This window comes from Petaurus breviceps, unplaced genomic scaffold (assembly GCF_028583685.1).
Source record: "Petaurus breviceps papuanus isolate PSGF00001 unplaced genomic scaffold, PetGlider_PUasm1.0 91133, whole genome shotgun sequence".
Classification (NCBI taxonomy): Eukaryota; Metazoa; Chordata; class Mammalia; order Diprotodontia; family Petauridae; genus Petaurus; species Petaurus breviceps.
In genome coordinates, this window is record NW_027187419.1 from 72,329,479 (window position 1) to 72,352,319 (window position 22,841).

At 36.8% G+C, this 22,841-nt stretch overlaps 1 protein-coding gene across 3 annotated transcripts in view; it reads right to left on the reverse strand.

Moving 5' to 3' along the window:
• Positions 1 to 1,810: 1,810 nt before the first annotated feature.
• The window catches only part of CCDC169 (coiled-coil domain containing 169), a 98,644-nt gene continuing 77,613 nt past the window's right edge, over positions 1,811 to 22,841 (reverse strand). Inside the window, exons 6-7 of one of the 3 annotated variants that reach the window (XM_069079706.1) lie at positions 10,200 to 10,253; positions 1,811 to 2,692 (exon numbers count right to left, since the gene is read on the reverse strand). In XM_069079706.1, the coding sequence (XP_068935807.1) occupies positions 2,593 to 2,692; positions 10,200 to 10,253 (154 nt within the window). In that variant the 3' untranslated portion in view covers positions 1,811 to 2,592. The remainder of the gene's footprint in view (positions 2,693 to 10,199; positions 10,254 to 22,841) is intronic. The other 2 variants (XM_069079702.1, XM_069079703.1) reach the window with 2 other exon arrangements.

Sequence of the window (22,841 nt, forward strand, 5' to 3'; positions counted from 1 at the left end):
ACTTAATAGAAATAAGCTAATACTTATATAGTAACTACTATATGCCAGGTACTAACCTAAGTGCTTTACATATATTATTTCATTTGCTCCTCATAACAATGCTGGGAAGGCAGGTGCTATTATTATCTGAGGCAAACAAGAGACTAAGTGACTTGCCTAGGTTCAGCTAATAAGTGTATGAGGCTAGATTTGAACCCAGACCTTCCTGACTTCAGAACCAGAACTCCTAACCACTGCACCAACTAGTTGAGAAATAAACAAACAAAAAAATCATGAACAAGCGTTTGCTGCATGCCAAGCACTGTGCTAACCACCAGGGGTATTAAGAAAGGCAAAAACAGAGAGTGCTAAATAGCAGCCATATTTAAGTGCCTCCGATCTGAGGTAACTTTGGGGGAGGCCACATCTGAGAGGACATGCCCACCTACTGCACTTCAGTAGGTCAAGGATCTGGGATTCCGTTAGCAAATTAGAATATTTTTAAAGCTTCATAGATGATTTTTGTGAGTTGCTGTGAAAGAAATCTGTCCTCCTGATAGTCAACCTTCTCATGGCGTTTCTCTCAACTTAGCTAGTCTAGTCTTTGGACAACACTTATACGTTGTAGGAACCATAGTCTAAATCTTTCTAGTCGGGTAGTATCATCCAGAGCTTATGCCCTTGAAGAATCCAACACCACTTCCCTACTATGATAAGGAACATGATGAAGCAGTTACTGAATTTTAAATACACTTTAATTCATTTTCCATATTTTTAAAAATTGTTTTTAAAAAAGCACAACTTTTTACATGATTCCACAATTTGACAATCATAGTAAGACTTTACTGACATCACAAAACAACTTGGCACAGGATATTTTTTAATATCAATTTGCACTGACATTACATAAGACAGAAATAATTGATTTGATAAATGGTCCATATCATTGTACTTTTGAGAAAATGTTACCTCATGTAAACCTAATGTCAAGTACTAGGAAAAATTTACTTCAAACTTTAGTAGAACTTCTCAGAACAAATATTTCTCTGGACACTGTGTGAGAGATTGTACTTCTGTTGATTTTCCCAAGTTTATGGTGTTCCTATGAATCTAGAAATGGGTGAAATATAATATTTATTTCACTATTTCCTATAGTATACTTGTATGATTCAAGCAATCAATCAACAAGCATTGGGGATATAAAGGCAAAACCACAAAAACAATACGTGCCCTCAAGGAGTTTATATTCTAAAGGGAGAGACAACATGTACATAAATAGGAATGTACATCTTCTATATAATACATATTCCCATAAGAAGGGTAAGTATCAGGGCAGCCAGGTGGCTCACCGAGTAAGAGCACCGTGGGTCCCAGTGTTGAGATGACCTGGGGATCGAATCCCGGGCTCAGATACTTAGCACCACACCCAGAAATAACTGGCTGTGTAACCTTGAGCAAGTTACTTAACCCCAATTGCTTTAAAAAAAAAAAAAAGGATAAGTATTTTACATGAACACAAAAAGGATAATCATAGATAATCTCATTGAAGTTACTCAGTGAAAGTTTAAAGAAATACTTTTTTTTTTTAATTTAAGCAATTGAGGTTAAGTAACTTGTTCAAGGTGACATGGCCAGTTATTTCTGGGTGTGGTGCTAAGTATCTGAGCCCGGATTCAATCCCCAGGTCATCCCAACACTGGAGCCGGTGCTCTTACTCTCTGAGCCACCTGGCCGCCCCTAAGCAATTGGGGTTAAGTAACTTGCTCAAGGTTACACAGCCAGGTGCTTCAAATGTATTTTCTTCTTCTTTTGCTTTTGGAAGGGCAATTGGGGTTAAGTGACTTGCCCAAGGTCACACAGCTAGTTAGTGTGTTAAATGTCTGAGGCTGGATTTAAACTCAGGTCCTCCCGACTCCAGGGTCAGTGCTCTATTCACTGTGCTACCTAGCCACCCCTAAAGAAATACTTCTAAGAGAAACACTTGATGCTCACCACTAGATCTGCTGAATAAGATTTTGACTGAGGAAGCACATAGGAGCTTAATATTACAACACGACACATTTAAAACTAATAGTGTATGCTACTCAGTGGCTTTTGAAAATCTGAAACTCTGCCAGTAGTGATGTGTGTTGGGCTTAGAAAAGTTCTAGAAAATCAAGAAATTCCATAAAAGAGGAATATATTATAACTCCATATACAAATAGCTGATCCAATGGCTTACTAATTTAGCTTATCCAATGCAAAGCCAAATAAATGGATTTATTTCCAAAATAAGGCCAAAGTCAATTAATTCACAGAAACAAGTAAGATCTATAACTTGGGCCAGGTTAGAGGGTAAATAAAATTTTTAAAAAGCATACCACTAATCCCTTTCTTTCTCCACATTTTACATAGATGTCTGTCAAAATCCAGACAGTGCTAGAAAGCATTTTATGACCACTTGGGAAAATTACCTTTGTGCTGCCAAAGCCGTTTTTTGCATAGGAGCCAAAGCTTTGTAGTCTGGTAGTCAGGCCTTTCTTACCTATTTCATTCCCTCAATGAAAATACTGAGGACTAAATGTAAAGCCTGAATATCACAAGTGAAAAAACATGGTCAATCACTGTCTGGAGTCAAGGATTTAGTTTTGGAAGATGGTTTGTTCTTGCAGTCTTTTTAAATGGTCCTTTCTTGATATCTGATGTCCTCCAGGTTCCTGGAATCCATCTTCCCCTATTAGAAAAAAGCAAATGCTTTAATGTCATGCACCATTTTAAGCTACAGAAACATTACCTGGGAGAAAGCTGCATATTGCTTTTTTTTTTTCATAGTTTATGTAATCAAAACATTTTAAGAATGATAGCATCTTCCTAGAAGGTTAAGGGTTAATGAATCATTTAATGATACCATATTTAGCATAATCTTCAGCTAATGCTACTTAGATGTTGTTTTGTCTCCCCTGTGCCAGTCAGCACTAGCCTCTCATAGAATTGGGTTTATTGTGAGGTGGGAGATGGGAAGTGGAGAGGATGATTTTCTGGTCAGTGTGCCTTGAGGATCTCAAGTTCCCATCCCCATATGCAATAGGGAAATGAAGTAATTTTGAATCTAAATATTGAGCTACTACAATAACATAAAATCAGTTATAAGGCATTTAATTGGCCTAGAAAAGGAAATATACGGAAATGTACACCTCAACAATTAGAAACATTCTCAGCATTCATTTTTCAAATTAATAGAATTTGCAACAGATTCACAGGCTGGTGGAATTTGGTTCAAGATTCTCCCTTGAGTTGGAGTTTGTAAACTACTTTTTAAAGAGTAGTCAAGGCTCCTGACAGCTGAGGGTATGATGAGGGCTCCCTGGTTCAGAAATCTCTCTCAATTTACTCTAAAGAGGCATCAACTCTTTTGGGATTACTGGGTTTAGGGATTTGACTATAGTCCTATTTAAGAACCAATACCTAACCCAATGTACCAGCTTCTACTTTTTATTCTCCCATCTCTCAGAAGACTCTTATTCTAGTCACCTGATTTAGGTTATCAAGACCATATTTCTATCATAGAATGTATTTGGTGGGACTCTTCCTATTTTTAAAAAATCAGCTTATCTAACACTGGAATTAATTTTTCCTTGAATGTTAGATTGAATTTGCCTATAAATGTCTGGTCATAGATTTTTTTTTTCCTTTGGGAACTAATTTATGGCTTGTTTAATTTTTTTTAAGAGACTGGATTATTTAAATCCTCCGTTTATGTGAACAGTTTGTATTTTTATAAATATTAATCCTTTTCATTTGTGCTGTTGATTTTCTTTGACATAATTGGACAAAATGGTTTCTGACACATTTTTCTTATTCATTTTTTGTGAATTTTTCTTTTTTACTTTTAATACTAGTAATTTGGTTTTTTCTTTCTTTTTCTGGTCTGGTACATTCTTAATGCTTTTTGCCTTATTTCAATCTCTCCCCACCTCATACCAGCCTTAGATATGTTGCCAATCGATTTTTTTCTAAAGTGTAGATCTGATTGTACAGTTAGCCCCTTGTGCAAGTCTAAGTGATCTCCATGTTTGAAACCTTGCTTAAACTTTGGCTATGTGAGCAACTAACCTGTAGGAGATGGCAGTTTGAAACTACCATTAGGCATGTGCATTTAGACATGGGGAAAAAATTGAAGTGGCACAAAACCCCTCTCCTCAGGATACATGTGCCAATCAACATACTTTTGCCTTTATATGGAAGTTGTTTACTCCTGTTTATAAAAGCTTCCTATGCTTTGAAATCTGCCCCTCTGCACTGCAACTGCTTGCTGCTTTGGTATACTAGTAAAATACTTTTTACCTTTCTTTTCCTGAGTTTGCCTGATTGAGCAGGGTTAGGCAAAACCAAGATCTTTTTTTAAAGTAATTTTGGCGGCCACAGCAGGAACCTTTGCTTGCATGACTGTCACTAGGAGAATCTACTCCAACTCCACCACCTATGATTTGATTGAAGTTTGGCTTGGACTCTTTCCAAGGTCAGTTGTGAAGCAGTCATAAAATTAAACTCTCCAGACTCAGGAAGGAAAAGAAGAAATAGGGCCCAAGCCCCAAATTTGTGCATGAAGATATGGGAGTGGTGCAGTGGGAAGAAAAAGGCAGTGGTGAATAACTAGTCTTAGGTCTCCAAGGGACAGAATGGTCAAGGGAATGCAGGTATCACCATAGGATTGAGACAGAGTAAACCACCTATTGGCTCCCTCTTAAGCAAGCTACTAAAAGTTGGGGATAAGGGAAAACTGCCATTTCAACTGGGAATTTCCAAAACTTTAGTGGTAAAACTCAATTTGGACTGGACTTGGTACTTAGATAATTGTGGGAAGCAAATTTGATCAGGTAAATATGGGACCTTTGATCCTAATAGCCCTCTTTTGTACTCTGAAACTGAAGACCTAGAGCCTGGGCAAATGGACACTGTTGGGCAGAACTTGCAAACTGGGACTGCCCCTCATTACCATGTCTATTAGAGATGCCAATCCTTACCATATATCCACAACCATATAATCTGGATTTCTCAGAATCAAAAACTATGGTACCTTTAAGAACCACTTTTATAGGGAATAATCAAAGGAAACTGCATATCTCCTTTTTACCAGGAGACATTGTATTATGACAATTCACTCCACCCTTTTGGATGGACACAGTTACCATCATTAAGAAAATTAGAACCAATATAAAGAGCCATAACCCCATCTGGGAGGATGCCAAGATATTAGATGCCCTTCTCATAAGGGATGAGAAGGCAAAGGTCCTATCCTGTGCTGTAAAGTTAGAGGATGCACATAACAGGACCACATGGCCCAGAATGGTAATGAGAGGGACTGGGAAATGTTCAATGATGCAAAAATGACTCTCTAGAGCAGGCTGCACAACAAATGATAGATTGGGAAAAATTCCATGACACTCTACAAAATTTAGATGAATATCCCAGTGCTTTCTATATTTGTTTGTGCGCTGCCACCCAGAAATGTGCTCAGATATGGAACATGAGCATGGTCTAAATTGTTTTAGTTTATGTTAATCACTCAGCAGGAGACATTTGTGATTATTGTCATAAATTCTGCCCCAGGTGCAGTGAGAAACCACTAGTGAATGCAGCATAACTGTGTTGTGTTTGATGGGCAGGAGAAGGAACTTAGAAAGAGAAGGAAGGTAAGTTTAAGAAGTGAAGATTATTGGGGCAGCTAGGTGGAGCAGTGAATAGAGTACTGACCCTGGAGTCAGGAGGACCTGAGTTCAAATCCGACCTCAGACACTTAACACAAAAACTACCTGTGTGACCTTGGGCAAGTCACTTAACCCCAATTGCCCTCCCCCCAAAAAAGTGAAGATTGTGTTGGTCACTATGAAGGGGGTGATGCAGGAGAACAAAGGAGGAGGAACAGAGGACCAGAAAGGGGGATTTAGAACACAAGGGAAGGGACTAATGTGCTTTTACTATAAAAAGGAGGGACAATTTAAGAGAGATTGCAGGAAATGAGCAGGACAAGGCCTCCAACAGAGGGTTACATCCTCCAAGTTATCCAGATGAAGAACCAGCTACCACAGGGACCCCACCCACAGTTGTGTTGGTGCCCATAATCACAATCCCCATGGACATCAAATAATCTGTACCGAGTTTTGGCTACTAGAAGTGAATATTCACAATGATGGGAGGAGATAGGTGGTTGGGAACTAGGGGTGTTTCTTAGGAATGATGAAGAGAACCTAGTTACAGTTAAAGAGCCCTTACTTGAGATTGTGTTAATGGAACACCCTATATTTGCTTGGTAGACACAAGGGTGATTTTCTCAATGCTTAACTGCCCCTGAGGGCTTCTTGATGTTAAATATTGAAAGAGTAATAGGTGAGATTTGTGCCTTAACCATTCTGCTTAAAGTAGTTATGGGGCCTTTAACATATTTTCATTCTTTTTTTTTAATGCCTTATTTCCCTATGTCATTGTATGGAAGGGACATGTTATATAACTTGAGGCCATTATTCACTGTGATCTGGGAGAGATTAGGTTAGAACCCAAAGGAAGTGATTTGGTTCATTGGGCAATTTTAAAGGAACTTGAAAAGAAGGGACTCCTACTGTCTGATTTGTCTGCCATGTTATGAAGCTCACTGCCACTTTGTGGGGATGGAACCACATGGATGTGGGGTTCATAATATCATCAGAGCCTGTGGAAATCCATACTAAAGATGGACCTCCCTCTTGTGTGCAACAATATATTATTAGAGGCTGCTGAGGCTAGTCAGGAGCTCACTGACGCTTACCTTCATCTGGGGGTGATAGTACCATGCCAGTTACCCCTGTACTGCCAGTGAGGAAAAATAAGGTAGAAGATGAAGGCCTGTCTGTAAACCATTTTGTCCAGGATATGTAAGCTATCAATAATTGCATCATTCTGAGAGCCTCAGTGGTCCCAAATCCTGTTTCCATTATTACCAACTTTCCTTACAATATGAAAGTATATTCTGTTATTGATTTGTGTGCTGCCTTTTCTGTGTGTGCGTTCCAATAGACCTGAACTCACAGTATCTCTTTGCCTTTACTTGAAAGGGCCACAAATATACTTGGGCCAGGCTACCTCCAGTTATTGTGAATCTCCCACTTTGTTCCCATAGGGGCTGTCAAAGACCTACAAGATGTGTACCCGCCCTGGAGGTATACCTTTTTTCCAATATGTCGATGACTTACTGCTTACCCTTCTTTCCCAGGGAGACTGGGAGGAAGATGCTGTTTTTACTTTAAAAAAAAAAAAAAAAGGGCACCAGATCTCTCCTTTAAAGTTAGTTTGCACCTCCCACAGAGCGGTACCTGGGATATGAGGTGGGCCTCAACACTAGGGCCTTGACAAATGATAGGATCCTGGGTATCCTTCAAATGCAATACAAATAAAACTCCAGGTATGTGCCCTGTTGGGGGCTTTGGGACACTGTTGCCCTTGGATTTCAGCACCAGGGGAACTCACCAAGGAACTAGTTGCTAATATGGCTAAAAAGGCCCTGAATCCTTCATACCTTTAGAAGCCTTGAAGGAACCAATAGGTGAGTGAAAGAAGTGATAGCCATTCCAACAAACCTAGGACTGCCCAACTATGACAAACCTTTTTTCCTTTTTGTAAATGAAGGGAGAGGGGTTGTTGGAATTCCTCACCCAAAATTCAGGCTCCATCATAGGCCTATTGGTCATTGTTCTTGCCAATGTGAGGTGGTGGCATGAGGTGAGGCACCTATGGCTGTTTGTAAAAGGACTCCAAACCACTGTCATTGGCCACTCAGTGAGTGTCTATGGACCTAGACCTCAAAGTGTTGCTGTCATTTTATTCCAGTCTAAGACTCAAGCCTTCTTCCACCAGCAGGTAGATGTTTATGAGGTAATAAGCCTTTGGTTTGACCCCAATCTCTCTATTCAGCACTATTAATAGCTTTAATCCAACCACTCTCCTTGAGATCATGGACAGTGTATAGCCTGACCTCACAGATGTTCCCTTGGAGGGATTCAATCTCACATTGTTCATAGATAGCTCCCCCTTTTATGAAAATGGGATATGAGGGGGCGGCTAGGTGGCACAGTGAATAGAGCGCTGGTTTTGGAGTCAGGAGGACCTGAGTTCAAATCCAACCTCAGACACTTCTCACACACACACACACACACACACAAAACTAGCCATGTGACCTTGGGCAAGTCAACCCCAATTGCCCTATCTTCCTCCCCCCCAAAAAAGCAAAAAGAAACAAGAAAATGGGGTATGATGTATTGGGGGAATGGTTGTGGGCTGCAATATCTCATGGTCTTGGGGTACAGTTGATAGCACTGACCCGGGCATGCCAGCTGGCTGAGGGACTCTGAGTGAGCACAGATACGTATCACAAATATGTCTTTGGTAGTTTGTCATGCTATTGGCATCTTGTGGCATCATCACCATAAATGGTGGGCCAATAGCTGAGACCTTCCTTATTGACCAACTTCTTCAAGCTACTTTGCTCCTTGGGGTTATCTCCATGATGTATTGCCTGTTCTATATCAGAAGGCAGTCATTTTTGTAAAATGGCAACCAGTTTGCAGATGAGATTGCAAATTGGACTGCCTACTAGGGTCCTCGAGAGCCACCAAACAGAGAGCTTATGCTCTCTGCTACCCCACCCACTGACTATAATCTTCCTTAGTCACAGGTGCTGAAATTGACATCTGGGTGACCAGATATGGAGCTATGCTGTACCAGGTGCCCCTGTTACACCTAAATGATTGTGTAGCTCTGTGCAAGGAACTCCATGCCCAGACATGGGCCCTTGTACTCCAAAAGTTCTGTGATCATGGTTTGCTTCTGCTGTTTACGCAGAGGCCCATAATGTGATCTCTAGCTGCCTCTTTTGTCAACAGTTCAACTCCTCACAGAAGAAAACTGATAAAAGTAGGGGAAAAGTAGACAACTCTACCATTTGAACAACTGCATACTAATTTTATTGAATTGCCAAAGTCTATGGTCTACAGTTGTTTTGGTATGCAGAGACCAATTTAATCACCAAAGCAAACATTAGCAAGGTATTTGGCCAAGGGCATAATACCAAGATTTGGCCTTCCATGTACCAACAGCCACACCTGACCTCAGAAATAACTAAGTAACTCTCCAGGTTTTTTGGGATAAACCTGAGCTTGCACATACCTTACCACCCTCAACCATCAGGGAGAATAGAGTGGCTAAATAGGGAAGTTAAGACCATTTTGGGAAAACTATGCCAGGAAACACAGTTAAAATGACCTCAGGCACTTTGCCTTGTGTTGTTCCAACTAAGAAATTGCAGTCAGCAAGATTATGGATTATTGCCTTTTGATGTATTGTTTGGTAACTGCTACTCAGGGACTGGACCCTCAGAGCCTGAGCCTGGCCACAAGGAATGAAAACCTGGTAAGATATATGATTTGTCTACTTCTTTCATAGGTCTAGAAGGAGGTAACCATGATGCAAACTCTGCCTTTGGAAGAGATGGTACATCCATTTAAGCCTGGATGGATCCACAGTTTCAGAAAGACATCTAGTCTCCAGTCCTTCTGAAATGGACCTTTCCAGGTCCTACTGACCAGTCATACTGTCTTCAAAGTTGCTGAATGGACAATCTGAAAACTTCACTCCCATGTGAAGCCAGCCACGACTGATCTCAGTCTAGCAGAGGAAGCAACCTCTGATTAGCTGTCTAACCCAGGTAAGCTGAGAGATGACCCCCAGCACCAATCAGTGGTCCTTGGCTGCTTGTTTATTTGACATTGATATTTAGAATCTAATCCCTCACCTCCTATCTACTGTTTATTTGGTTTTTGTGCTTTATGCCCTTGGGGTTGGGGGAATAGAAAAGCCCAATACTTGTGTGCATCTGATCTAACATTCTAGCCTGATGGCTGGGGGGGGGGGGCCTATATCCAGGACTTGTGTGATTTTTTTTTTTGTAGCAATGACAGACTTAACTACAATACCATATTGTATCGACATAGACTGGAATAATGAGTCTTCCTACTTGTTCACTTTTTTTTTTAAGCAATTGGGGTAAAGTAACTTGCCCAAGGTTACACCGCCAGTTATTTCTGGGTGTGGTGCTAAGTGTCTGAGCCTGGATTTGATCCCAGGTCATCCTGACTCTGGGGCCAGTGCTCTTACTTGCTGTGCTATCTGGCTGCCCCTGCTTGTTCACTTTTAATTGAGAAAAGATCACTAACCTTTCACAATTGTCGACCCCCTTGAGCTTGCACCATATTGTCAGGCCACCAGTTCTGTGTTATGAAAAAAATGGAACATCAGGAAATGGCATGGCAAATGGGATGTAATTATACATTATTTCTGAAATGAAATGTGACTATTCAGGAGGGGAATGGCCTTCTGAGAATTTTTCTTAAGCTGAATTTTTTGGATAGCACCATAGGGATTTTATTTCACGTGTAACAAAAAAGCATATTACTGAATCCCATCAAATTGGACAGGCAAATATGGGTTGTGGTGGGCATTCTTTGGTCTTTAGCCCACATCTTCTAGCACACACTTGCAAAGCAAGCATGCAGACATTCAAGTTTCTGCTATCTCAGTTACTTGTATATTTTAGAAATGACTTTTATCAAAGAAATTTGCTGTAAAGATTTTCACCCAGTTCTCTGCTTTTTTTCAAATTTTAGCTGCATTAGTTTTGTTTATGTAAAACATTTTAATTTTATGTAATCAAAATTATCCATTTTTATTTCCTGTGATCTTTTCTATTTCTTGTTTGGTTATGAACTTTCTCCCATCTGTAGATTTGACAGGCAATTTCTTCCATTTTCTACTAATTGGCTTTTATCACCCTTTCTAGCTAAATCATGAACCTATCTTGAGCTTATCTTGGTATTCTGTGTGAGATATTGGTCTTTGCCTCATTTCTGCTTTATTGATTTCCAGTTTTCCCCACAGATTTTGTCAGTTAGTTAGTTCTTGCCCCAGTAGCAAGGATCTTTGGGTTTATCAAACACTAGGTCATTTAGCTTATTTGCTTATGTATATTAATTACCTAATCTATTCTACTAATAAACCTTTTTTTCCACAGTACCAAATTGTTTTGATGATTACAGCTTTGCAACATAGTTCAAGATCTATTACTGCTGAACTCCCTTAATTACCCTGCCTTTTAAAAATTCATTCCCTTGATGTTCATCATGACCTTTTTTTGTTCAGCCAGATTAATTTTTTTACTTTTATTTTTTTTGACATTCATTTTTAATTTTGAGTTCCACATTCTCTCCCTTTCACCAGTCTCTCCACATCCATTCCAAAGACAAACAATAGGATACCCATTATACATATGAAGACATGCAAAACATTTTTATATTAGCCATGTTGTGAAAAAAAGCAAGAAAAATAAAGTAAAAAAAATATGCTTCAGTATGCACTCAGAGTTCATCAGTTCTTTCTTTAGAGACAGATAGCTTTTTTCATCATGAGTCCTTTGGCATGATCATGGATCATTGTATTGATCAAAGTAGCTAAGTCTTTCACAGTTGATCATTGTGTTACAATATTGCTTTTACTGTATACAATGTTGTCCTTGTTCTACTTACTTCCCTTCACATCAGTTCATATATATCTTCCTGGGTTTTTCTGAATCCATCCTGCTCATCATTTCTTATAGCACAATAATATTTCATCACAATCATATACCACAACTTATTCAGCCATTCTGCTCAGTTCCCTATATATTTGAGAAATTAAGCCTTTATCAGAGAAACTTATTGTAAATTGCCCCTCCCCCACCCCCACCCTACTTCCTGCTTTCCTTCTAAATTTGGCTGCTTTGGTTTTGTTTTTGCAAAAACTTTTAAATTTGATGTAGTCAAAATTAATCATTGTGTGATCCTTTCTGTCTTTGGTCATAAAGTCTTATGGTATAACCCTTTATTATCCTTCAAGTTTGCTAAAGTTATTGTTTTCAACTATTTTTTTAGTTGATTCTCTAAGTATACTGCAGTATCATCTTCAAAGAGTTATGGTTTTGTTTCCTTGTTGTCTATTCTTATTCTTTCAATTTCCTTTTCTTGTCTTATTGCTATAGCTAACATTTTTTTTCTTTTTAAAAAATTGATTTATTTTTAGTTTTCAACATTCACTCCCATAAGATTTTGAGTTTAAAATTTTCTCCCCCCTTTCCTCCTTCTCCCCAAGATGGCATGCAATCTGATATAGGCTCTACATATACATTCATATTAAACATATTTTCACATTAGTCATGTTGTAAAGAAGAATTGGAACCAATGGGGGGGAACCATGAGAAAAAAGAAACAAAACAGCAACAAAATAAGGAGCAAATAGTATGCTTCCATCTGCATTCAGACTCCATAGTTATTTCTCTGGATGTAGATAGCATTTTCCATCATGAGTCTTTTGGAGCTGTCTTTTATCCTTGCATGGCTGGGAATAGCCAAGTCTCTCAAAGTTGGTCATTGCACAATGTGACTTTTACTGTATACAAGGTTCTGGTTCTGCTCACATTACTCAGCATCAGTTCATGTAAGTCTTTCCAGGTTTTTCTGAAGTCTGCCTGTTCATCATTTCTTATAGCACAATAGTATTCCATTACATTCATATACCACAACTTGTTCAGCCATTCCCAGATTGATGGGCATCCTCTCAATTTCCAATTCTTTACCACTACAAAACAACTTGTATAGCTAGCATTTCTAGTACAATATTAAGTAGTAATGATGATGATAATGGATATCTTTGTTTCACTCTTGACTATTGAAAAGGGTATAAATGATTGCTTTTGGATTCAGATATATACTGCCTATCATTTTAAGAAAAGCTCAGGGGATAGCTAAGTGGTACAGTAAATAGAGCCCCAGCCCTGAAGGTCAGGAGGACCTGAGTTCAAATCTGGCCTCAGATGCTTGATACTTAACTAGCTCTGTGACCTTGGGCAAGTCACTTAACCTTGCCTTCCCCCTTCCAAAAAAAAAGAAAGAAAAACTCTATTTATTCCTGTGCTTTCTTGTGTTTTTAAAAGGAGCATTATATTTTGTAAAAACTTTTTGTGCATCTATTGAAAATAATCATATTATTTTTGTTCTTTTTGTTATTGATATGGTCAGTTATGCTTATAGCTTTCCTAATATTGAACCAGCCCTACCTTGCTGGTATAAATCCCAACTAACCATAGTGTATATTCTTTGTGATATACAGGCATATCTTAGAGATATTATAGGTTTGGTTTTAGACCACCACAATAAAGTGAATATTGCACTAAAGTGAGTCACAATTTTTTGGTTTTCCAGTGAATATAAAAGTTGTTTACAATGTACTGTAGTCTATTAAGTGTACAGTGGCATTATGTCTAGAAAAACAAATGTATGTACCTTAATTTAAAATACTTTATTGCTAAAAAAGAAATCCTAACCATTATCTGAACCCTATGTAAGTTATAATCTTTTTGCTTATGGAATGTCTTGCCTTAAAGTTGTTGGCTGCTAACTGATCAGGGTGGTGGTTCCTGAAGGTTGGAGTGGATGTGGCAATTTCTTAATATAAGACAACAATGAAGTTTGCTGCATCAATTGACTCTTCTATTCACTTGAACACTTAGAGATCATTGTAGGGTTATTAATTGGCCTAATTCCAATGTTGTATCTCAGGAAATAGGAAGACCCAAGAAAAGGGATAGAGATGGGAAATGTCCAGTTGGTAGAGCAGTAAGAACACACACATTTATTGTTTGCCATATTATATGGATTTGGTGTGTAGTGTCCCAAAAGAATTACTATAGTAACATCAAAGATCATTGATCACAGATCAGCAAAACATGTAAGAATAATAATAATAAATTTTTAAATATTGTGAGAATTACCAAAATGTGACACAGACAATACAAAGTGAGCACATGCTGTTAGAAAAATGAAAAAAATTTTAAAAATAAAAAAAAAGAAAAATGACGCTGATAGAGTTGTTCAATGCAGAGTTACCACAATCTTCAATTACCACAATCTTAAAAAAAAGCTGAATTTGAGAAGTGCAATAAAGTAAAGCACAATAAAGTAAGGTATGTCTGTATTGCTATAATCTCTTTGCTAGTATTTTATTTAAAATTTCTGCATTGATATTCATTAAGAAAATGATTCTATAGTTTTTTTGTTTTTGTTTTTGCTCTCCCTAGTTTAGTTATGGAAACTATATTTTTGTCATAAAATAATTTGGTAGGACGTGTTTACCTATTTTCTCAAATAGTTTATATAGTATTGAGATTGTTTCTTAAATGTTTGGTAGAATTCACTTATAAATTCATCTGATCCTGTGAATTTTTTCTTAGGGAACTCATTCAATTACTTTATTGAATTTCAAAGGCTTGTTCAATTTCCTTTTCTAAGATAGGAAACTCTTTTGTTAATCTGGGCAGTTTGTATTTTTGTAAAATTTTCTCCATTTTTATTTGAATATCATTGGCAAAATAGCTCCTAATAATTGCTATAATTTCACCTTCATTGATGGTGTATTCACCCTTTTCATGTTTGTTACTGGTAATTAAGTTTTTTCTTGGTTAATCTATTTTATTGTTTGACTCCCCCCCTCCCCCCATAAAACCAGCTCCTAGTTTAATTTATTAGATCAAATTTTTTTTTTACTTTAAATTTTATTAATCTCTCCTTTGATTTTCAAGATTTCCATTCTGATGTCTAATTTGGGATTTTTTTTTCTTTTTCTAGTGTTTTTTTTTTATTGTGTGCCCAGTTCATTGATCTCTTTCTTGTTTTTATTGATGTAATCATTTAAAGATATACATTTTCCCTTAAGTTCTGCTTTGTCTGGATTCCACAGATTGGTATGATGTCTCATTATTGTCAAAATCTTTAATGAAATTGTTGTTTCTGTGATTTGTTCTTTGACCAATTAATTCTTTAGGATTAGATTAGTTTCTAATTAATTTTTCATTTATACATTATGGTCTGAAAAGGGTGCATTTAATATTTCTGCTCTTCTGAATTTGGTTGTGAGCCTAATACATAGTCAGTTTTTGTGAAGGTGCCATGTATATCTGAGAAAAAGGTACATATACTCCTTTTTATTCCTATTCAGTTTTCTCAGAGATCTATCTAATTTCTCTAAATGTCTATTCATCTCTTCATTTTCTTTCTCATTAATCTTAGAGTTAGATTATCTAACTGAAGGGAGAAAGTTGAGATCATCTACTAATATAATTTTACTGTAATTCCTCCTGTAACTCATTTAACTTTTCCTTTAAGAATTTGAATTCTCTGTCATTTAGTGCATATATGTTTCATATTGATATTACTTCATTGTCTATAGTACCGTTTAGCAAGATGTACTTTCCCTGCTTAGTTCTTTTAATTAAGTCTATTTTTGCTTTTTGCTTTGTCTGAGATCATGATTTCCACACCCACCTTTTTTTTTTTTTTGCATCAGTTGAAATATATATAGTCTACTCTAGCCCCTTATTTTAACCCTGTTTGTGTCTTTCTGTTTCAAGGGTATTTTGTTTATAACCAACATATTGATGGATTCTTTGTGCACCCTGTTTTATGTGAGATAATTTCCCCATTCTTCCTTTCCTTTCCCCCTTCTCCCTCTGCATCCTTCTTTCTTACCCATCCATTTTTTTTTGGTCATCCCAATACAATCTATTTACCATTTGTGCCCTCTCTGTAGACTACTAACTGCTTTACTAATGACAAAATTCTTAGAGGTTAGATGTATCATTTACCCAGATATGACTATAAAGAGTTTAACCTTACTAAGTCCCTTATGATTTCTCTTTCATGTTTACTTTTTTATGCTTCTCTTGAGTCTTGTGTTTGAATGTCAAATATTCTATTCAATTTTGGTCTTTTCATAAGGAATACTTGAAAGTTCTATGCTTCCATTTCCCCTCCAAAGGATTATACTCAGTTTTGTTAGGTAGGTGATTCTGGCTTAAACTCCTAGCTTCTTTGCCTTCTGGAATCCCATATTCCAAGCCCTCAGTTCCTTTATTGTTGTAGCTGCTAGATCTTACGTGATTCCTGACTGTGGCTCCACAGTATTTTAATTTTTTTTTTTTTCTGTCTGCTGGCTGTAATTTCTCTTTGATTGGGAGTTCTGGAATTTAGTTATAATATTCCTTACACTTTTCATTTGGGGATCTTTTTCAGGAGGTAATTAGTGGTTTCTTTCAATTTTTGTTTTGTCTTCTAGTTCTAAAATACTGTGCTAATTTTCTTGGATGATTTCTTGATTATATTGTCTAGGCTCTTTTCTGATCATGGCTTTCAGGCAATCCAAATCTTAAATAATTTGTCCATAATCTGCTTTCCAGGTCAGTTGTTTTTCTGATTAGATATTTTATATTTTCTTCTATGTATTCTTTTGATTTTTTTGTTTCTTGATGTCTTATGAGTTCATTAGCTTCCACTTGATAAATTCTATTTTTTAAGAAGTTACTTTAATGAGGGTTTGTATCTCTTTTACCATTTATCTTATTCTTATTTTTAAGAAGTTCTTTTCTTAAATGAGGTTTTATATTCTTTTGCCATTTGGACAATTCTGTTTAAGGTGTTTCCTTCAGTTTTTTTGTGACTCTTTTGCAAAGCTGTTAATTCTATTTTCATAATTTTCTTGCATTGCTCATTCCTTTTTTTTTTTTCCTCTACTACCCTTAACCGATTAAAAAACATTTTTTGGTGTGGTTTTAAAAATCTCTTTCATTAGTTCTTCCAGGAATTCTTCCTGGGTTTGTGTCCAAACTTCACTTTAATTTGAGGATTTGCTTGTAGATATTTTCATATTATCTTCTTTTGAGTTTGTGTCCTGAGATTCCCTATCTCCATAGAAGCTTTTTATGGTCAGGTAGTTTTTTTTTTCTGTTTTCTCATTTTTTTCTTTTTCTTTTTGGAGGGTGGAAGGCAGGGCAATTGGGGTTAAGTGACTTGCCCACAGTCACAAAGCTAATAAGTGTTAACTGTCTGAGGCTGGATTTGGACTCAGGTCTTCCTGATTCCAGGGCTGGTGCTCTATTTACTGTGCCACCTAGCTGCCCCTTTTCTCATTTTTTTTTTCCAGCCTATTTCTTGACTTTTAACTTGATGTTAGATTTGGGTTCTGCTTACCTGTCCAGGGGATGGGGGTGGGAAGCAGCACTTCAGGCATTTTTGCCTTGCTAGTTCACAGCCTGTTCTAGAGTCTGTAAGTTTTTAATGCTTTCAAGGTGTTGTGATCCATGAAGAGGTGTGGTTTCTTTTCTCCTGGTCTGTGTTCTTGTCATTACCTAGGTACCCTGTTCTGTCGCATGCACTCCTCTCTACAGTGCAGCTGTGGTTGGGATTTAGGAAATGGGCAATAGAATTGTCAAACAGAGCTTAGTCCTTTACCTAGTTCCAGAATAGGGTTCTCTGTAATCATTCTAACCTGCTGTCCAAATCCCTTTATTGCTTCTGGGTAGTGAAATTTTTATTTTTATTTCTCTGTTTTGATTCTCCTTGATTTGGGTATGAAGGTCATATGTGTGTAAGAAGGAATTTGGTAGAATTCATTTACCCATTTTTTCAAATAGTTTATGTAATACTAGGGATTAATTGTTCTTTAAATATTTGAAATAATTTGCTTATAAATTCATCATGTCCTGGGATTTTTTTTCTTAAAGAGTTCATTTATGGTTTATTAAATTTCTTTTGCTAAGCTATAATTATTTAAGAATTATATTTCTTATTCTGTTAATCTGACAAATAGTATTTTTGTAAATATTCATCCATTTCATTAAGATCTTGTTGGCATATCATTGGACAAAATAGTCCTAATAATTGCTTTTATTTTTTCTTCACTGGTTGTGAATTCATCTTTTTCATTTGTGATAACTGGTAATCTGGTTTTTTTCTTTCTTTTTTAGTATCAGCTTAGTCAATGGCTTATCTATTTTATTGGTTCTTTAAAAAGTAGCTCCTAGTTTTATTAGTTCAATAGTTTTTTGCTTTACTTTTAATTTTGTTAATCTCTCCTTTGATTTTCAGGATTTCTATTTTGCTGCTTTGGGGTTTTTCCTGATTTGTTTTCTAATTTTTTTTAAGTTACATGCCAAATTTATTAATCTGCTCTTTCTCTCTTTTATCAATGTGTTCAGAACTTTCCCCCTAAGTACTTCTTTGACTATATCTCAAAAATTTTAGTATGTTGTCTCATTGTTCTTACTATCTTTAATGCAATTGGGTTTCTGTGATTTGTTTTTTCATCTACTCATTTTTTAGTATTTATTTAGTTTTCAATTAACTTTCAATATGTGTTTCAATGCCTTTCATTTAACATAATTTTTATTTCGTTAAGAGTAGGAAAAGATGTATTTAATATTGTTTTTCTACATTTGTTTATAGAGTTTTTATGCCTTAATTCATGGTCATTTTCTGTGAAGGTGCCATGAACAGCTGAGAATAAGTATACTCTTTCCATTCTCATTCAGTAGAGTTCTATCATATTTAACTTTTCCAAGATTGCATTCATCTCCTCAACTTATTTCTTATTTATTTTATGGTTGGATTTGTCTAGGTATGAGAGGGTGAGGTCCACACTCTTATAGATTTACTCTTTCCCCCTGAAAATAATTTAAAACTAAGAATTTAGATATGGGAGAGGATTCTGGGAAGATGGTGGAGTAGGCAAAAAAAAAAAAATTCCAAGCTCTCAAGATTTTCCTCCACAAAAGAGATAAAACAGCACCTCAGGGAAAACATAGAATGGTAAAAATAAATAAGAGAAGGGGCAGAAGTCCTCCTGAGACAACCTGAGAAGATGTGAAGAAAAATCCCAGACAAGTTTGGTCCTAGTGAAGAGTTCACATCTCTAGGATAGGGACTACTTAAACAATAAGCAGCAAGCCCTGGGGTTAGCTGGGTTGGGAGGTTGCATTGGCCCTAGCCACAGGAGTTTTTACCCCTGGGATAGTGAGGGGAGTTGGGCTTCTGAGTCAGGAAAGATTGAGGGAACCTCAGCTGACAAGGAATACCAGACCCAGCTGTGCTGTGGAGATGCATCTGGGATGAGGATCCAGTACATGCCTGGTGAATGCAAAAGTAGTGGGGCAGGAATGCTGCTGGGCTGAGGGCATTTACAGGAGGTTGGAGGTCTTGGTTTGAGTTCAAGGTCAGAGAGGAGAACTAAAGGAAGATCTGAGACCAAAGGCACCACCCCCCATACCTCATGACTAGAGGTGATTACAAAAATTAAGCTATTACAAAGGAGCAAAGGAGAAAGACTTCAACCATAGAATTACTATGGAAATAGAGAAGACTGGGGTTCATCTTCATAGGAGGACAGTGAAGCCAAGAAACCCTTTTCTACCCCAAAGAGTAATGTCAAATTGTCACCTGCCCAAAAAGAATTCAAAGAAGAATTTTCAAGCATTCTTGATGAAAAAAACAGAGCTGAACAGAAAATTTGTCTTTCAAATACAAGCAGCAAGAGAAGCATGAGAAGGTAAACAGGAAAAAGAAATCATAAGGAACTTATTAAAGTTGAACTATTTACATTCCTACATGGAAAAATGATAATTGTAACTCATAAGACTGTTCTCAGTATGAGGATAGTTGAAGGGAATATATGTGTATATATGTATATATATGTATGTATAGGAGGCTGTATGTGTGTGTAAATATATATGTTAGTGTGGGCATATTATGTTCATGTATACATAGACAGAGGGCACAGGATAAGTTTAATATAAAGGGATGATATCTAAAAAATAAAATTAAGAGGTGAGAGAGGAATTTATTGGGAGGAGAAGGGAAGAGATATATTAGGGTAAATTGTCTCATATAAAAGAGGCAAGAGAAAACTGTTACAATGGAGGGGAAGAACAGGAAGGTGAAAGGAAATGGAACAACCTTATTCTCATTGAATTTGGCTTAAGGAGGGAATAACATACACACTCAATTGGGTATCTTACTCTACAGGAAAATAGGGGGGTAGGGGATAAGAGGGGGGATGATAGAAGGGAGGTCAGATTGGGAGAGAGGGTAGTTAGAAGCAAACATTTTTTAAAAGGAATAGGGTCAAAGGAGAAAATGGAATAAGTGGGGGGCAGGATAGGATGGAGGGAAATATAGTTGGTCTTTCACAATATGACAACTATGAAAATGATTTGGGCAACTGCACATGTATAACCTATATTGAATTGCTTATCTTTCCAGTGGGGGCAGGTGAGGAGGGAGGAAGGTAAAAAATCTGGAACTCAAAGTTTCAAAAACAAATGTTTTTTTTAAAAAAATGTGTTTTTTTACATGCAACTGGGAAATAAGATATACAGGCACTGGGGTATAGAGGTCCATCTTGCCTTACTAGAAAGTTAGCATGGTGATAGGGGGGGATATAAGGGAGAACAGATAGGGGGGAGGGGTATTCAGTGGGCTTGCTATTTTGGGGTGGGAGGTATGAGAAAGATGGGGAGAAAAAATTGTAAATCAAAATCTTGTGGAGGGTCGCCCAGGTAGCACAGCTAGTAAGAGCACTGGCCCCAGTGTTGGGATGACCTGGGGATTGAATCCAGGCTCAGACACTTAGCACCCACCCAGACACACCTGGCCGTATAACCTTGAGCAAGTTACGTAGCCCCATTTGCTTAGCGGCGGCCAGGTGGCTCAACGAGTAAGAGCACCGGCTCCAGTGTTGAGATAACCTGGGATCGATCCAATTCGGGCTCAGATACTTAGCACCACACCCAGAAATAACTGGCCGTGTAACCTTGAGCAAGTTACTTAACCCCAATTGCTTTAAAAAAAAAATCTTGTGGAAATGAATGTTGAGAACTAAAAATAAATGAATAATTAAAAAAAAAAGTCATTAACTATTCAATTCCAGTTTCTGACTCCAGAGTCAGTGTTCTTATCATTGTATGAAATAGCCTTCATATATAACATAAATGACTGGAAAAGGGTTAAGAATATGTGTCATAGCTACCCCATCAGTCTTTTGTGAGAACCAAAAGAAATATGTTTATTAAAAATTCAAAAGTTAAATAAAAGAAAAAAAGAAAACTGATATGGAGAACAGATCAAGGAGAGAAAACATAAAAAATAATCAGACTATCTGAAAGCTATGATCAAAAAAAGAATCTTAATATAATAATACAAGAAATAATTAAAGAAAATTATCCTGAAGCATTAGAACAAGAGGGGAAAGTAGAAATAGAAAAAATCCACCCATAACTGCCTGAAAGAGATGCTATGAGGAAAACCCACAGGAATATTATAGTTAAATTCCCAAACCCCCAGCTGAAGGATAAAATATTACAAGTAACAAGAAAAAAACAATTTACATATGGCAGCCACTATCAGAATCACACAAGTCTTAGCAGCAGCAATACTAAAAGCCACAGATCTTAGAACACTATATTTGTTCTGGAAATCTACTTTCATTGGGAATGGGCTCAAGAGGGAACAATATATATATATACATCTAGAAGAGTATAAAAGTCTTCTAAATTTAAAAAGAAATAAAATGCTAAAGGAATGGGGGAGGATAAGGGAGGGATCTTTAGAGGGGAGGGTGAGGGAATAGGTCAAAAGGGCATGTAAAAGGGTGTTTAGATTTATGGGAATGGCAGGATAAGAGAGGGATCATTGGAGGAGGGGTAAATTCAGTAATAAGAGGGCAAGGTAGTGGGTAGAAGTAAAGTAGAGGAGTTGGGAGGGATAGGAAAGAAGAGCCATGCACAAACATAAAAACGAAGATTAGGAGTAGACTCTCAGAGAAAGTATATGTCTATATATGTATGTAGGTATGTATGTGTATATATGTATATGTATAAATCAATATCTACATATAAATATACTCATGCTTAATTGTAGCTGATGGGGGGGGGGTGGGGAGGTAGGTGAAAGGGGGGAAAAAGAGTAAAGTAAAAAGTATACAGCAGAGAACAAAAGAAAACCTACAAGGAAGAAGAAAAGATGGACGGTTTTCAACACAACCTGTAGTAGTTAATATATAGGTTTCCTTGAAATAGAAATTTATTGCTATATATTTTGAATTCTCTCTTACATTCTGCTGTGCAAATGACATTTTTTCTTTTCTTATTTTACATTTAAGTTTTACTATTTAAATTTGTGTTTCTTTTTCTTTTCTTATGTATTTAAGTTTAGTATAATATAAAATGAAAAATAGATTAAAAAAAAAAAAGAATGAGAGGCAGCTTAAGGTAATAAATAAAAAGTTGGCCTCCAAGAAACTTTTGGGTTCTCCTCTGGAAAAAAAAATAATTTAAATACTATGTGGTTGGTGCATATGTACTGAGTATTGAAAAGTTTAATTCTGAAGGCCAAATAAGTAGATATAATAAAAAAATTAATGGTTAAAATTTCAAATGGCTATTTTAATTTTTCTGATCCTTAATGACCATTTAACAATGACATACTCAAATGTATCTGTGATGTCATTGATTTGGTAATTCACTTCAATAATGTACATCACAATCCATCTAGGCCTACAGATCTTCTGCAATTAGGATCCATACCCTTCCAAAAATTGACCACAGGGGATCCAACAAATTTATTCAAGACTTTTCTTGCTTTCTTTCAATGTCACAAGAGTATCTCTTTGGCTGTTCACCTATCATCCCTTGATCTTGTCATATGCCTAGCCCATGTTTTCTTTATATCATGTAATTAGTTTTAAAGAGATAGTAGTATACCAGATCATGTTGCCATACAGCAACATTGAAAAAAATGTCTGTATTAAAAAGATGGACCTTTGCTGTTTTATGAAGTCTGAAATCAGTAAATGTACTTTGGCATTTTCCTGAAGCACTCTATCCTGCTCTTCTTTTGAATCCTTGGCCTCTTTTTTCATCTATATTTATGACAATATATCTCCCT